At 42.4% G+C, this 18,024-nt stretch overlaps 1 protein-coding gene across 1 annotated transcript in view; it reads left to right on the forward strand.

Annotated features, from left to right (window-relative positions):
* The window catches only part of PRKDC (protein kinase, DNA-activated, catalytic subunit), a 154,490-nt gene that overhangs the window by 83,756 nt on the left and 52,710 nt on the right, over positions 1–18,024 (forward strand). The window contains exons 49-59 of the mRNA XM_073331241.1: positions 575–718; positions 4,782–4,933; positions 5,650–5,781; positions 6,346–6,457; positions 7,525–7,649; positions 8,065–8,214; positions 8,719–8,892; positions 9,405–9,503; positions 11,503–11,713; positions 12,350–12,539; positions 14,076–14,291. Of these exons, the coding sequence (XP_073187342.1) occupies positions 575–718; positions 4,782–4,933; positions 5,650–5,781; positions 6,346–6,457; positions 7,525–7,649; positions 8,065–8,214; positions 8,719–8,892; positions 9,405–9,503; positions 11,503–11,713; positions 12,350–12,539; positions 14,076–14,291 (1,705 nt within the window). The remainder of the gene's footprint in view (positions 1–574; positions 719–4,781; positions 4,934–5,649; positions 5,782–6,345; positions 6,458–7,524; positions 7,650–8,064; positions 8,215–8,718; positions 8,893–9,404; positions 9,504–11,502; positions 11,714–12,349; positions 12,540–14,075; positions 14,292–18,024) is intronic.

Raw genomic sequence — 18,024 nt, forward strand, 5'->3', positions numbered from 1 at the left:
AAATCAGAAATGTGTGCGTGCGTACATGGGCGCATGCACTCGCTTGCTTGTTCATTCTGGATGGGTGGGTTACTATTCTGACTTCCATGGGTAAGACTTAGTGTATGGAAAGCTGGTAGATGGGCTCCCGTGGAAGAAATCATGTGCTGTGCCAATAATAACGAACTTGACTTTTCAGGGCTTGCACACAGAAATACAAATGGGGTATGTAACTAATTTATCAATGGGGAAATTTTCTTTGGGAGCTTTTCAAATTACTATCGTGAGGGCTTTGTACAATATTAGGCAAAAACTATACAGAGAAGGTTGATTTCTAAATGTCTGACAGACAGAAGTTGGACCTCGATGGGGATGGATCACTTGATAATTATCCTGTTCTGTTCATTCTCTCTGAAGCATTGAGCACTGGCCACTGTTAGAAGACAGAATGGTGGGCCAGATGGACTGTTGGTCTGACCCAGTATGGTCATTTTTATGTTCTTATGTAAAAAATAACTATGCCTGTAACAATGTGATGCATAAATGCTTCTTGCATAGTAGGTTTGTATAGATAACTGTTCTTTATTTCTTCTAGGTTTTCCGACCTTATGCAAGGCAATGGCTTGGTCCTTTACTGCAGCTTGTTGTTTCTAGGGATAATGGAGGAGAAGGAATTCATTACATGGTGGTGGAGATAGTAGTTACTCTGCTTTCCTGGACTAGTATAGCTGCTCCCAAAGTAAGGAAATGTGGAACACGTTTAATTACAGTAGACTTCGCTTGCAACCCATCGGTTGCCAGTAAAAAGTTGCTATTATCTAGCAGTTGCGAATAAGCAGAAGCAGGTTTGTGGGGCAGGAGCCAGGGAAGGAACAGCTGGGACATGCCTTCCTTGGCTGTAGCCTTGCAACCTGCCTGTGGGCAGAGCAGCAGTGAGGAAAGGGCTTTTCTTCCCAATGCTGGGGTTTTCTGTGGGAGCAGTGGTGCTGGGAGCCCAGAGGGCTGCACTGCACCTCTTTCTCCATTCTCTGGGAATCAGGATTCAGCGTGTCCTAGCACTTTCTTCTCTGCATGAAATCCTGAAGCAGGGAGCAGCTTGGGGAGCACAGGGAGAGATACTGTGAAGCTCCAGGTTGCAAGTTTCAGCCTTCCCTTCCCTCCGAGCCTGCAGTCCCTTACCTCCTGTATGGTCCCTATGCACGGGCAGGTTTCTGGTGCTGCAGTCCCAGAAGGAAGCCCTAGAATGGGTTGAGAACTGGCCAGAGGCAGGTTTTCAGGTCTGCAGCTAGGCAAGGCACATCCCTGCACCTTTTTTCCCTGGTTGCAGCCCCACAAACCTGCCTGCAGGTGGTTCCTCTTCCAAAAAATGTTTAATAAGCGGCATGCCATTGCCAATATCTGAATCCCTTTAACATTAAAGTAAATGGAATGAAATTGATTCCCAGCAAAATGTTGCTACGAACTGGAAGTTGTTAATATCTGGGTGGCTATTAAGTGGAATCTACTGTACTCTGGTGATAGTTTTGTAATGAGTTTTTAAAATTATGTTCATATAATCACAGAATCCTAGAGTTATAGGACTGGAAGGGATCTTGAGAGCTCATCTAGTCCAGTCCCCTGCCCTCAAGGCAGGACTAAGTATTATCTAGACTAGACCATCTCTGAAAGGTGTTCGTCTAACCTCTTAAAAATCTCCAATGATGGAGATTCCACAACCTCGCTAGGCAATTTATTTCAGTGCTTACCTACCTTGAAAGTTAGGAAGTTTTTCCTAATGTCCTACCTAAACTACCCTTGCTGCAATTTAAGCCCATTGCTTCTTGTCCTATCCTTAAAGGCTAATGAGAACAATTTTTCTTCCTCCTGCTTAAAACAACCTTTTATATACTTGAAAACGGTTATTGTGTCCACCCTCAGTTTTCTCTTCTTGAGACTAAGCAAACCCAATTTTTTTTCAATCTCCTCTCATAGGTCATGTTTTCTAGACCTTTAATAATTTTTGTTGCTCTTCTCTGGACTTTTTCCATTTCATCCACATCTTTCCCAAAATGTGTCATCCAGAACTGGACACAATACTCCAACTGAGGCCTAATCAGCACAGAGTAGAGCAAAAGAATTACTTCTCATGTCTTGCTTACAACATTCCTGCTAATACATCCCAGAATGATGTTTGCTTTTTTTGCAACAGTTGTTTTTGCAACTTTTTTTTGTTACACTGTTGACTCTTATTTAGCTTGTAATCCACTATGATCCCCAGATCCCTGTCCATAGTACTTCTCCTCAGGTAGTCATTTCCCATTTTGTATGTGTGCAACTGATTGTTCCTTCCTAAGTGGAGTATTTTGCATTTGTCCTTATTGAATGTCATCTTATTTACTTCAGACAGTTTCTCCAGTTTGGCCAGATCATTTTGAATTTTAATCCTATGCTTCAAAGCTCTTGCAACCCCTCCCAGCTTGGTATCATCTGCAAAGTTTATAAGTATACTCTCTATGCCATTATCAAAATAGTTAATGAAGATATTGAACAGAACTGAACCCTGCGAGACCCCACTTGATATGCCCTTCCAGCTTGACTGTGAACCACTGATGATTACTCTCTGGGAATGGTTTTCCAACCGGTTTTATGCACCCATCTTATAGTAGCTCAATCTAGGTTGTATTTCCCTAGTTTGTTTATGAGAAGGTCATGCAAGACCGTATCAAAAGCCTTGCTAAAGTTAAGATATGCCGCATCTATTGCTTCCCCCCATCCTCAAGGCTTGTTACCCTTTCAAAAAAAGCTATTAGGTTGGTTTGACGTGATTTGTTCTTGACAAATCCATGCTGACAGTTACTTATCACCTTATCTTCTAGGTGTTTGCAAATTGATTGCTTAATTATTTGCTCCATTATCTTTCCGGATACTGAAGTTAGTGTTGGGGACACTGGGGCATGGCCACTAGATAACTCGAGGGAATGGAAGACCACGAGTGTCGATGAAGCCCCCTCGCACTAGGCCCAAGTGTCCTTGGCCCCCTTCCCCCCCTCAACCTCCCTCCCCCCCCCGCCCTGGAGGCACTCGCAGCAGTTATGCGCACTAGGCCCAAGTGTCCTTGGGCCCCGCCTGGAGATACTCGCAGCAGTTATGCTGAGAATCTGCAACAATATGTTGCAGAGTCAGACTGCCTAAAACTAAACAAGGCCAAACAGGGCAAATATAAAAAAACAATGCTAAATAAAGCAGCTTTATGTATAGTTTAACAAATAATACAAAAAACAAGGGAACTAGCTGGTAACTGGATTGGCTGGCTATATAAATACTTAAGGCAGCTTGCTATTAAATAAATATGCTAAAAAAAAGAATGTATAAAATTCTGTGTAACTTCCTGCTCTGTGTACAGGATTTGAGATTCTAATCTCCCTGTACCTTTTTGAAGCTTCAAATAAACTTTTCTGCTTCTCCACCCCGTTGTAATTATTGGGTGAAGCACACCGGGTAGCAACCCCCACCGCTGTTGCTCGCCTCTGGCACTGAGTGCCGGCAACATTAGGATGACTGGTCTGTAATTCCCCAGGTTGTCCTTATTCCCCTTTTTATAGATTGGCACTATATTTGCCCTTTTCCAGTCCTTTGGAATCGATCCCATCTTCCATGACTTTTTGAAGATAATTGCTAGTGGCTCAGATATCTCCTCAGTCAGGTCCTTGAGTATTCTAGGATGCATTTCATCAGACCCTGATGACTTGAAGACATCTAGCTTGTCTAAGGAATTTTTAATTTGTTTTTTCCCTATTTTAATGGGATGATATTATTTTATCGATCTTTCCTCAGTGCTGCTTTAATCATTAACCACTGTAAATAACTAGATCATCTTAATAAGAAGCAAGTTTAGTTCATTAATTAAATCAATCTCTCTGGCAACACTGTAAGTAACTTATTGAGCCTGTGATCCTCCAGGTTCTTTCTTATTGGTCCACTAATGGACACGTCAAGTGGTAGAATGCACAAGTTCACAACATACCTGAGAAATACATTAATGAACTCAAAAATCTACGCCCTGTCATGTCATTTTGTAATATTTTTTAGACTGATGGTAAAAGTTAGTGCCACCTTCATACTTCCCTTCCCCAAAAGACTTATCAGTACTGGTATAACTTACTAGTGCCTTTTGGACGCTCAGTTTGCCAGTTGTAATAAGATGCCAGGATAGTTACTCTGTATCACTGTGAGGGCTAGAATGTCTTTTGAGTCCGTGTGAAGCAATGGAAACAGTCTCTAGCATGATTCAGAGCACTTTTTATTCAGAATATCACCACATTCAATCATCACTGGGATTCAGGGATCTGTTACACTGAGAATATAAAAATTGGATGGTATCTTTTCCATGCTAATAGTCCTAGACCATTGTGATATCATACATCACCACCATTACTCTGCAGCTAATTTGCATGGAACAGTTTCATTAGTTGTATGAGGGATACTGCACTGATGGTGGATTACTTGGCCCAACTGCTATAGTTCAAAGTATGGACTTTCACCTGTTTTCATAACAAGTTGCCAGGGCTCTCCTACGTAAAGCTAACAAAGTTCTGGTGAATTCTGAGCTTGACTTCCCTACAAACTTAGACTGCTGAACATGCCTTTTCCTTCGGTACACTTATTGCAAACTCATAGTCAACATTGTGTTAGCTAACTTGAGAATTCAGAGTTATATTTTAAACATTAAACCAGTGGAGAGTGAAAACGTTCTATGCATTCAGATTATGAACAAAAATATTGTTTTATATAGAATTACCATGTTGCTTTTTGTTTCATGTTAGGGGAATATTAAAGATGAGATACTGGCTAACAGATTACTTGAATTCTTGATGAAGAATGTATTTCACCAGAAAAGAGCAGTGTTCCGACACAACTTGGAAATTATAAAGACAGTTGTGGAGTGCTGGAAGGATTGTCTCTCCATACCGTACAGGTAATATTTCTCAGTATAAAAAGAATGTAGGGAAAATGTGAACTGAGCTCTGCAGAGGTGAAAGGGTTAGCCCGGTGGTTTTCAACCTGTAACACAAACAACTTGCAGGTGGTCTGAGGATCTGGTTCTTTCACAGTCAGTAGTGAGGCATCCGTAAGTCTTCAAGTGGTAATGCTTCCTGCTAACAGTCGCTCAATCCAGGATTGTACATGGATTTTAGTGGCTTTTTGACCAACCAACTATTTTTTAAAAACAAATCCTCTTATTGCTTTAGCCAGCTGCTCTCTCCCTTTGTGGTAAATTCACCTACATTTCTGTCTGTTGTTGACACCAAAATTGCAGAGGCAGCAACACACACAACTCATGCTGCTAAGAATCCTGGATAGATAAGAATTACAATGAGCTGTAAGCAGTGAGAGAGCAGAAGGCAGGAGAAACTACTGAGAGGATTTTTTTGTCTGTTATTGCACCATTGAGTTAGCAGCTGGTGATGTTCAGTCATTGAGGATAGAACACAGAAATCAAAGGATGAAAGTTTTGTGGGGGGGATAATTTCTGGGAATTTGCAAATATTTTATACTATATGCATTCCCAATAAAGTTTTGTTCATGTAGCCACGGTCACTTTCACCAGATTTGTACTGTCTTTAGCATGTACTCTGTCACATGCATATATATACATATATATATATTTTTTTGTACATCCTTGTGCTGCAGGTTAATATTCGAACAATTTTCTGGTGGAGATCCTAATACAAAGGACAACTCAGTGGGAATTCAGTTGTTAGGTATTGTTCTTGCTAACAACTTGTCTCCCTATGACCCAAAGTGTGAAATAGACAGCGTGAGGTGAGAAGCATGTCTATTTGGGGAGTTAATTTTTTATTATAAACCTTACAATAAGCTGACCAAGAAGGATGTTGGCAGCATGGAGGGTGGGATTTGGAATGCTCACCTCTTGGAGCTTCTTGTCTCTCTGGCCCCACCACCACCCCTAAACTCCTAAGTTGAGCAAGTTGCTCCAGCTAACTCCGCAGCTGTTCCTTTCTTCAGGAGGTGAATTGGCGGGAGCGTAGATGTATCTGCACTGGGCACTATTCTGACTCCTGCTTTTACAGTTGTTGAGCTCTTTGGCACCCAGTGGAGTCAAGAGTGGCGAAACAGGTATTTGTGGCACTCCAGATCCCATTGTACCCAAAAATTCAAAGGGGAAGTGTTGTTACCATCTGAAACCTTCATGGATATGGGGTGTTAGTGTAATAGCACCACAAAGACTGCAGTTAAGACTCTGAGTGTGGATGCATGAAATGGAGAGCGGCAAAGAATATTGTTAGAGTTTCTTAAATGTCTGATTTTCATGGAACATCAAATACTAGGGTGAATGGACCACAGCTGATTTCCTTTGTATGTTAGGTACTTTCAGGCTTTGGCCAATAACATGTCCTTAATAAGATATAAGGAAGTTTATGCAGCTGCAGCAGAAGTGCTGGGACTTATTCTTCGATACATGGCTGAGAGGGAAAATGTGAGTGTGTTACATTGTGTCTTTTATCATTATTGTATTAAAGACTGTTATATCTATAAGTCTAAACTGAATACCCAATTCTAGCTTCAAAATGAGAGAACGTTAAATTTAATAAGGCCTCCCCAGAAGTTCGGCAATAGCAGAAGATGCTATCACAGGAGAATCAGAATTCAAGACGAGATTAGCACAGGCGGGGCGCACTTTGCCTCAATTCTTATGAACCTTTTGTCTTGACCGTGGCAGTGAATGGATCTGGGGAAGTTGTGTTCACCTCTTTTCTGCCAGTGGGACTGACAAATAGAAATTTTTCAAATATGAGGGAAAGTGAATAAAATGTTAAAGTTAAGAATTCTCAGGGCTCTATTTGATAGAAGATTTCTAGGAACCTGAAAATAGGGACTTAGAATGAAAGTGCTTTCTCAGCTGCTGCTCTTGGACTGTAATTGTGGCACTCCTGTAAAGCGGGTATGTAGCTGTCTTCCCTGTCCAATACATTCCATTTTGTTCATCCTTTCTCATTCTCTAGGGTGCATGATGAATATTGTTGAACCCTTGCACTCTTCTCATTTTCAGTCTTATCCATTCCTCCTTTCCTTTAAAAAAAAAAATCTGTCATTTTGAATGAGTAAGCAGGTGTGGTGGTTAATATTCTGTGTGTACCTTGTATTTCTTTGCAGATAAAGTTAATTTAATAGAAAATGGCTTTTTATAGTATTATTGTATAGTATTTTACTGGAAACCTGCCACACACCATCAGGAATTATTTAGTGTTTGAAATAGGAATATCGTGTGATTTTTTTCTTTCTGTATTTAAGCTGTTGGTCTCTGCACAGTTAATAGAAACTTATGAATTGTTAGACAGCAGCTCTGTTAAAGCAGACAAGTTGTATTTCATCCAGGCATGTTGTACTACTGCTGTGAATTGTCATAAATGTCAAGATTAAGCCAGAGAAGTTTCACTGTAACTAAAAATATCCCCCGTGTAATAGTACTGTTACATAATTTGAGTGTTCCTGAGTTTCTGGTGTTGGCATTTGTTTAATGATAAAATGTTTCTGATCTTTCAGATATTTGAGGGTCCAGTTTATGACTGTGTCATAAAACAGTTAAAACAACATCAAAGCACCAAAGAGGACAAGTTTATTGTGTGCTTAAATAAAGTAGCAAAGAACTTTCCACCTCTTGCTGACAGGTATAGTGAGATATGATACCCTGTATATAGAAAAATCATTATCTAATAGAACAGTGGTCCCCAAAGTGTGGGGCTCACCCCCCTAGAGGGGTGCAGAAGAACGTTCAGGGCAGGGCCTGCACCAGACTCCATGGAGGGCAGGGAGAAACCACCGCCCAGACCAGTTCTGCTCCCAGCTACAACTCCACTCCAGCTGCAGCTCTGCCCTCATTCTCTTTCCTCCCCCATACCCAGTTCAGTCCCCAGTTCCACCTTCAGCCCAGGCTCCTCTGCTGAGCCAAGTGTGCAGTAATGGAGAGGTGTGTGGACAGATCCCATTACTTGTAATGGGGGACACAACAGGAAAAGTTTGGGCACCACTGTAATAGAATATAACTTCTTATTTTTTGCTTTGTGGGCTCCTTATCATGTAAAGGTTTATGAATGCAGTATTCTTCTTGATACCAAAACTTCATGGTGTTCTGAAAACATACTGTCTGGAGGTGGTGATGTACCGTGCAGAGGAAATAACTGATCTCTACTTACAATTAAAGAGTAAAGATTTCATCCAAGTCATGAGTCACAGGTAAGTGGGCACATGACCAGTGCATGATCATCTTGGCAACCTGGGAACATAGTCTGAATTTTGCAGTGTTATCTTTTTCTAGTAGTGATGCAAGTTTTACATTCCACGTGCGTTTACATTTCCAGTTTTTTTTCTTGAGAGCCTTGTTCTCTTCTTTGAGCAAATGTAGATTAGAAAATCTGGCAGGTTTTTTCTACTTCTCTTATTCAAGTTGAAAAGTATGCTTGCTGCAGCTTTTTTCCTTAGCCATATGGTGAAATCCTGGCCCTACTGAGATCAGTGGCAAAACTCCCATTAACTTCAGTGGGGTCAGGATTTCACCCTTAATGTGTATTTAGTTTGGTTCGACAGATTTTTTTTTTTTTTTTCAGGTAAACACAAAAATAGTAACTAAAAACATTTTTATGCAATATGAAATTGCTAAATATTACTTTAATGTTCAGCTGTATGTGTAACTGTAAATAGAATAATGAAACCAATGCAGTTGCTTTTTATCTCCTTTAGAGATGATGAAAGGCAGAGGGTGTGTTTGGATATCGTATACAAAATGTTGCCTAAGCTGAAACCACTAGAACTAAGAGAACTTCTTCCTGGAGTAACAGGGTTCATCTCTCACCCTTCTCCAGTATGTCGGGAGCGCATGTATGACATCCTGATGTGGATTTATGATAACTACAGGTATGGATTCAGTTTCAAGTAGTGTCTTCCAACTGGGTAAGAGCAGTTATATAAAAGTGATCTGAATAGTTACTTTCCTTATGTAAAAAGTGAGGTGATGGTGTTATCACAGCACTGGGAGCAGAAACCTTTGAGTTCTACTTCCCTTCCTGAGGCTTGGAAAACTCACTTAAACCTTTCTATCTTCTATCTATGTACTGTTTAGTCAGGGGCTGGCCTGGGCCCACCGCATCCCCCCGGACATTCCTCTGTGTCCCCAGGGGGGGGCCCACAGTTTGGGGACCATTGGTATAGAGCCTTGTCTCTGTGAGGGTTTGCATGAGGTTACTAACATGCGTTATCTCTCTTTAAAACAAACAGCAAACCATCATCGTTTTGGGGCAGTGAAGACATAGCATGTATGAGCCAAGTGCACTGCCATTATTTTTATTTTCCCCGTGTTTGTTCCTTTTGTTGCAAGTTGCATGAGAGAGAAATCAATAAGACTTTCTTTCCTTTTCATTTTATATCAGGGACCCAGAAAGCCAAGCAGAGGAAGAATCTCAGGAAGTGTTCAAACTAGCAAAAGAAATGCTACTTCAGGGACTGATGGATGAAAACTCCGGACTACAGTGAGTCGGCACACCGAGTATTGTGATGGGTCAGCTGAGATGCTTAAGTCTTTAATGCGTTTTTGTTTTGTTTTGTACAACAGATTTTTTTTTTTAGGGGTTTTTAGGCTATTAAGATATGTTAAGCAGTAAACGTAATAGTGACACCTTGCTCAAAAATTTCATGTTTGTTTCTGGAGATGGTTATCTTGTTTTTCTTCTTAATTGGAAGACATAGCTTTCCCTATTTCAAAGTTTCCAGTTACATTTCATGAAGAGGCTAGGGCAATATTACTATTAATCATGCTTATTATGGTAGTGCCTAAGGGCCAATCAAGCGTAGGCCGCCATTATGCAAACTGTACAAACGCAAAGTCGGAGATGGTCCCTGCCCTGAAGAGCTTACAGTCTAAATAGACAAGAGAGACACAAGGTGGGGGAAGGGGTAGAACACATGTGATGGTGGCAAAAGTCGTGTTAGTTCCACAATTATTTTTGTGGAGTGTGGGGTTAGCTAGGAGGGGATACTCGTAGTAGAAAGAAAAGGAAAGGGAGGTGAGGGGGACAGGGCAGGGGAGATGAGAGTAAGATGGGCAGGTATGGAGTGAAGCTGAGGTGAAGAGGCTGTGAGGATGGAGGGGCACAGAAAGGGCTTGAGCTAATCAGTACAGGGCAGAGAAAGTTTGAGAACATTCTACAGTTTTGACTAGAATGCTCTGCTTTGACTGCTTCTGCTCCTGCCAGGTGGAGCCTCTGGCTGGCTTCTCTCTGCAGTTCTCTCCCAAAGCCACATGGTGGAAAGGCAGGGAGGCACCATCTGGGTTCTAGTGCCCCTAGACTGGGCAGGGGCTCCACTGCACATTTCTGAGACCAGGGCATGCTGGGGGAGAGATGGCTCTGCCTGGGCTACATTTTATCCCAACCCCAGTGCAGCAGTCCCAGCTTTGGCTGCTTCTGGTCCTACCTGCTGATTCAATGTCACTAACAATGATCAATTTGGAAAGTAAAGACAATATTATAAACTGTTTAAAGTACAGTAGAACCCTGTTTGTTTGTCCGGTTTAATTGGGATCGGGGCCAGATTAGATAATCAAAACTCTGGATAAACTGGACAATGGGAAAATACGATGCTGCAGCACCATCTAGTGGCCCTAGGAGAGATCACCTACTTCTGGCCCTGGAGTCCTGGTTGTTAGGTAAATGCAGAGAGCTGGTTAAGGGAGGGTTGGATAAACGGGGTTCTAGTGTATAAAATTAACAGAAGATTAACATTTTAAGAAGTGTTTGTATCCTATTCTCTTGCACTACATTTAGCTGAAATAGTGAGAATTTGAAAAAATGTTAAGGGCTTGTTCTAAAGCCTATTAAGTCAATGGGAGTCCTAAATCAGTAAAAAGAAAAGGAGGACTTGTGGCACCTTAGAGACTAACCAATTTATTAGAGCATAAGCTTTCGTGAGCTACAGCTCACTTCTTCAGATGTGAAGAATCAAATCAGTAAGTCTCTTTAGTTTATATTAGACTTAATCCTATGTTAATATAACACAGTCCCTATGCCAGCACCTAAACTTTTGATCTATAAAGACGTAAGAAATTAGGTCCAGTTTTGGAAGATAGTATCATCATTAACTTTTATAATGCGGCACAATAGGAAAAAAGGTGTGTTTTATATACCTGTGCCCACAATTTCTTTTGTTTGCATGGACATGATTTCATAATCATAAGTAAAATTCCAATTTATGAAGTATAAAAATCCTTGTGACCTTACTAAAGTTTTTAATATCATTTAGATGAAATACAGATTGGGGGTGAAGAGTGGGAAATGAGATGATTAACATACACCAGTGTGGAATCGTTGGGGTAAAGAAATTAGTGGGGTAATATAGTCCTAATCCTCCTTATATATTTTTTGCTATTCACTAGTTTTAAAAAAAAAAAAGGAAGTTTTTTGAGTCAAGCATTGCGTAAGGCTATAGTGTTCCATTTATAGTTGTCCAAGTATGTTTTTCCTCTCTTTACAGATTGATCGTTAGAAATTTTTGGAGTGATGAAACTAGGTTACCTACAAATACCCTCGATCGTATGTTGGCTTTGTTAAATTCCTTGTACTCTACCAAGATAGAAACCCAATATTTGAGTTTAGTGACAAATTTTCTGCTTGAAATGACCAGCAAGAGTCCAGATTATTCCAGAAAAATGTTTGAGCATCCACTTTCTGAATGCAGATTTCAGGTGAATTGTAATATTTGTGTAATGCTATAGAACTATGCAGCAGTGTCCAGTTATCAATGTAGCAGTTACCTTTGTAGAAGTTAAATAGAGCTGAAGTAATGAAGGAGACTGAACGTGTGCTGTGTTCTACATCAGTAACAGCTGAGGCAGTCATGGGTTATTCAAGTTCTTAGGAGTTTGATATTTATTTTGGGAGGATAACTTCATATTTTTAACGTGAACTTTTATTTTAAAAAAGTGAAGGTAAGAACTTACTTATAACTCAAGTGGTAATTATATATGATGTATGCTAATTGTCAGAGATCCTTTTGTTAGATTATGTGTTATGTGCTAATTAAATAAATAAAAAGGGCACCTATAGCTTGGAAAGATAACTGAATAAATAAAGAATCAAATTGGGGGTTCTAGTGTTGTTACAGCAGAATAGCAGAATTGATACTAAATGACTGCTTTGTATTTGAACCAGGATCATGCAATGTTACTGAAATATGAACAGTTGTCATATGGTTCTGTATGTTAAGGAGACCAGTCAGTACTGAATTTAAAGTGATGTATTACATACTAGCCATTTTATCTCAATGGTTGAAAAAAGTTTCAGTTCCCTGTGCTCTTATTAAGACCTTTTTGTATGTATAGGACTTCACTATTGATTCTAACTGGCGTTACCGAAGTACTGTTCTCACACCAATGTTTGTGGAGACTCAAGCTTCCCAAAGTGCCAAGAGGAATCGGTCACAAGAAGGATCCCTTTCAACTCCGGGGTCACTAGGTGGTCAAGTGAGGGCTACCCAACAGCAGTATGAATTCACACCTACACAGAATATCAGTAAGTATAGATCAGCATGTTCTGGAGCTCTCCTGTTCCCCAAAGCAACAATTCTACTTTCCTTATTCCTTTTGTGTATGCTTTTTTTAAAAAGCAAAGGTATAAGTAAATGTGTATCATTTGTGTATCATTTTTATGAAAACATCTAAACACTCTGGTCAGCTGTAAATTGAAGTACTGTATATACTCGATCATAAGCTGGTTCGTTTATACGCCCCGCCCCCCCCCGCCCCAAGATGGATAAGTAAAAATGGAAAAAAATGTATGATCCATTCATAAGCCAACCCTATAATTCAGGGGGCATCAAACTTTGGCTCCCAGACCATCAGGATAAGCCGCTGGCAGGCTGAGATGGTTTGTTTACCTCGAGTGTCCGCAGGCACAAAGGTAAACCTAAGTAAACGAAAAGAAAAGGAGTACTAGTGGCACCTTAGAGACTAACAAAATAAATGTGTTAGTCTCTAAGGTGCCACTAGTACTCCTTTTCTTTTTGCGAATACAGACTAACACGGCTGCTACTCTGAAACCAGACATTAAGTACACAGTGTCCCGGCATGCCAGCTGCTTACCCTGACGAGCCGGGACAGCAACTGGTGGGGAAATTTTTTGTGGGGGAGAAGCTGGGGGTCAGGGGAGTAACCCCTGTGACCATCCCCCCACGTGACCCCCCAGCCCAGGACCCCCACATTCTCCCTATCCCATCCCTTCCCACCTTATCTGGGGAGGGCCAGACGGGGCAGCGTGGCCGCAGCATGTTCCAGCGGGCTGGGCTGGGTGGCACAACCACAGTGTGCTCCAGTGGGTGGCGCGGCCACAGCCTGCCCTGGTTGGGGGGGCCGAGCGGCATGGCTGCAGCCTGCCAGCCCTGGAGCTGCAGCTCCTTTGGAGGCTGGGAGGAGAGTAGCGTGGCCAGAAGTGGAGAGACTCTGGCCCCGCCTCTTTCCTTCTGGCTCTGCTGCCTCTCCTTGCTCTCTCTGTTGCGGGGAGGGGCTGTGTCCCACCTCTCCCTTTCTATACCGTTCATAAGCCAACCCCCTCCTCTGGTGCTTCAATTTTTAACTAAAAATATTCGGCTTATGAATGAGTATATACGGTATGTTACTAATTTGTTCCAGTTCCAAAGTAGGAAGCCCTATTCACTTAGTTTGCATTGATTGTTCTTATTTTTTTAAGCCTCATGTCCAATTAAAAAGATTGGCCTCCCAGCTTTTTACTTAGAACATTTTACTTCCTGTTGTTCTATTTACGTGCAAAAATGCAGCATTCATTAGATAATAATTGGACTCTTCTTCTTTGCTTATGAGCAATGTGCCTCAGGTGGCAAGTGACCAGGATTCATCACTGAATTTGGTCCACTGGTTGGATCATTAGCTTGCCTGGGCTGGGTACTGATGGGGACCAAGATGTGAATGCTGATTTCCCCCCATAATTGGACTATAAATATGGGAATTGTGCCCTTGTTTGGAAGGCAATTTTGTGCATGTTTTGACTTAAATGAAGTCACAAACTGATATTTCATATTTCTGCTTTTTACAGGTGGGAGAAACTCTTTTAACTGGCTAACAGGAAGCAGCATTGACACACTGGCAGAGTATACAGTCCCTTCATCATCAGAATCATTGTCCTCATCCATGCTGTTTGCTAGCAAGCGGAGTGAGAAATCACAGAGGGCAACCTTAAAACCACTGGGACCCAATTTTGGGAAGAAAAGGTTGGGTTTGCCAGGAGACGAGGTGGACAGCAAAGCTAAAGGTATCAATACCTTATTGATGGAATGCCAATGTTATTTATATATATATATATATATTTTTTTTTTGTTAAAGAAAAACTGACTCTGTGTGCTAATGAAGTAGGTGGCAGAACATCATCTTTGGGATGTTGTAATGAGGGGACAATCTGGAAATTTTGCTTCCTGTCATATCTGATGTAAGGAGCATGTCAGATGTGAGTCCTTCAGTTTGAATGGGCTACTGTACCCTACTTAAATATATATAAATATAAATAAATATATCAAATGTGGCTGTTCATAATATAGATGGTGTTTGAGTAGTGGAATTATTTAGGTGTCTACAAAATGGAATGTTGTTGGCTAAAATGATAGGGTAAGTAACACCTCCATTGTCTAAAACCAGCATTCCTTATTTATGTTTCTTGTTCTCTCTAAGATGACCAGAAGGGAAATGCCAGGGAAATCTATATTTCCTTGTATCTTCTAGATTTGTCTGAGTGTCTCCATAAATGAACCTAACAAGTAGTAAATATTAAAACAGTTACACCGGACCCTCTCTAGAATGCAGGATTTGGGATCCATGCGCAGTACCGCGTTATAACGAATTGCAATTAAAGTAATTAAATTTGGGATCCATGGCCGCGACCGCGTTTTATGTGAATTTGTGCTATATAGACATGCGTTCTAGCGAGGGTCCGGTGTATTTCTTTTTCAAATAATTTGAGTAGTGCCTCAGACATTTTTCAAATGGATTCCAATTTGGCAGCAGAATTAACTACTGTTCTTATAAATCAATCTCTGAAAATGAGCTTTCACTTTTCCACTCCAGGTCTGAAAAACACTAGCATCGTTCTGGAATTGCTTAGAGGTTTTTTGTATGGTTAGTTAAAAATAAAGTGTGAGGCAGACAGCTCTGGAGTTTGACCCCTACAACATGGGCAGTGTACCTCATGCTGCCAGGTCAAGGTACTTCAACCTTGTTTCGAAAGGAACATACTCAAAGTAAGGCCATGTCTACACTACGAAAGTACTCGGATTTTACAGAAGTTGATTTTTGGGAACAGATTGTAAAAAGTCGAGAGCATGCGTCCACACTAAGCACATTAATTTTGCAGTGTGCGTCCACAGTACCGTGGCAAGCGTCGACATTCCAAACGGTGCACTGGTGATGCACCCACAGTTCCCACAGTCTCCGCTGCCCATTGGAATTCTGGGCTGAGCGCCCAATGCCTGATGGGGCCAAAAATTTGTTGTGGGTGGTTATGGGTAAATGTCGTCAGTCAACCCTCCCTCCCTCCCTCTGTGAAAGCAATGGCAGACAATCATTTCGCGCCCCTTTCCCTGGATTGCCTGAGCAGACGCCATAGCACGGCAAGCATGGAGCCTGTTCAGCTCACCGCAGCAGTTATGACCATTGTAAACACCTTGCGCATTATCGTGCAGTTTATGCAGAACCAGCACCTGAAAAACCAGGCGAGGAGGTGATGGCAGCATGGTGATGAGGACATGAACACAGATTTCTCTAAAACTGCAGTACCTAGCAATTTGGAGATCACGATGTTACTGGGGCAGGCTCGTGCCGTGGAACGCCAATTCTGGGCCCGGGAAACAAGCACAGACTGGTGGGACCGCATAGTGTTACAGGTTTGGGGTGATTCCCAGTGGCTCTGAAACTTTCGCATGCGTAAGGGCACTTTCATGGAACTTTGACTTGCTTTCCCCTGCCCTGAAGCGCAAGAATACCAAGAAGAGAGCAGCCCTCACAGTTCACAAGGGAGTGGCAATAGCCCTGTGGAAGCTTGCAATGCCAGACAGCTACCAGTCAGTCAGGAATCAATTTGGAGTGGGCAATTCTATTGTGGGGGTTGCTGTGATGCAAAGTAGCCAACGCAATCATTGAGCTGCTGATATCAAAGATAGTGACTCTGGGAAATGTGCAGGTCATAGTGGATGGCTTTGCTGCAATAGGATTCCCTAACTGTGGTGGGGCTATAGACGGAACCCATATCCCTATATTGGGACCGGACCACCAGGGCAGCCAGTACATAAACCGCAAGGGGTACTTTTCAGTGGTGCTGCAAGCACTCGTGGATCACCAGGGACGTTTCACCAGCATCAACGTGGGATGGCCGGGAAAGGTTCATGATACTCGCGTCTTCAGGAACTCTGGTCTGTTTAAATGGCTGCAGGAAGGGATTTGCTTCCCAGACCAGAAAATAACTGTTGAGGATGTTGAAATGCTATAGTTATCCTTGGGGACAGCCTACCCCTTAATGTCCTGGCTCATGAAGCCGTACACAGGCACCCTGGACAATAGTAAGGAGCTGTTCAAGTATAGGCTGAGCAAGTGCAGAATGGTGGTAGTGTGCATTTGGACGTTTAAAGGGTCACTGGCGCAGTTTACTGACTTGCTCAGACCTCAGCGAAACCAGTATGCCCATTGTTATTGCTGCTTGCTGTGTGTTCCACAATTTCTGTGAGAGTAAGGGGGAGACGTTTATGGCGGGGTGGGAGGTTGAGGCAAATTGCCTGGCCGCTGAATGCACACAGCCAGACAGCAGAGCAGTTAGAAGAGCACAGCAGGAAGTGCTGCACATCAGAGAAGCTTTTTGAAAACCAGTTTCATGACTGGCCAGGGTACTGTGTGACACTTCTGTTTGTTTCTCCTTGATGAAAACCCGCCCCCTTGGCTGCCTCTAAATTCCCTTTAAGCAACCCCCCACCCTTCGATCACAGCTTGCTTGCAAAGGAAATAAAGTCACTATCGTTGAAAAAACGTGTATTCTTTATTAATTGATTATAAAAATAGGGAGATAACTCACAAGGTAGCCTGGGTGGGGTGTGGGAGGAGGGAAGGAAAAGGCCACTTCAAAACTTGTTGAATGACAGCCTTCTGTAGCTTGGGCTGTCCACTGGGGTGGAGTGGTTGGGTGCCTGGAGCCTCCCACCCCGCGTTCTTGGGTGTCTCGGTGGGGAGGCTATGCAACTTGCGGAGGAGGGAGGGCGGTTAAACAGGGGCTGCAGCAGCAGTCTATGATCCTGCTGCCGTTCATGAAACTCCACCAGACGCCAGAGCATGTCCGTTTGATCCCATAGTAGCCCCAGTGTTGCATTATGCCTCCTCTGATCTTCCTGCCGCCACCGTTCATCGGCCGCTTTCCTGTACTCTGCTATTGTGTCCCTCCACACAGCTCTGTTAGTGCCGGACGACTGCATGAGCTCAGAGAACATTTCATCGCGTGTGCGTTTTTTTTGCTGCCTTATCTGAGATAGCATGTGGGGCGGAGGAGGGATGCTTGAAACATTTGCAGCTGCTGGAGGAAAAAAAGGGAGTGAAATATTTAAAAAGATATATTTTTACAGAACAATGGCTATACTCTTTCACAGTGAACAACACTATTCACATTACATAGCACATGTGATTTTGGTACAAGGTCGTATTTTGTATCTTATATTGAGTGCCTGTGGCTTTGGTGTTAGAGATCACACCCAGTGCTGGGCAACAGAATTCGGCTTGCAGACAGCCACGGTAAGCCATAGTCTTCCGGCTTCTGCAACCTTCATAACAGCAGCCCCCTCTCCCATACCAAGCAAAGCACATTGAGTTGGCCATTTAGTACTGCAGTTTTCCTGTTAACATGCAGCAGCAGAAACCAAACTAACTCCCTCCTCCTCCCCCCCCATCTCCCCCAATCCAATTCTCTGGGATTATCGCTTTACCCCTCCCCCCATCACATGGCTGGTATCAGGGAAGAT

The sequence above is a fragment of the Lepidochelys kempii genome, chromosome 2 (genome assembly GCF_965140265.1).
Source record: "Lepidochelys kempii isolate rLepKem1 chromosome 2, rLepKem1.hap2, whole genome shotgun sequence".
Taxonomy (NCBI): Eukaryota; Metazoa; Chordata; order Testudines; family Cheloniidae; genus Lepidochelys; species Lepidochelys kempii.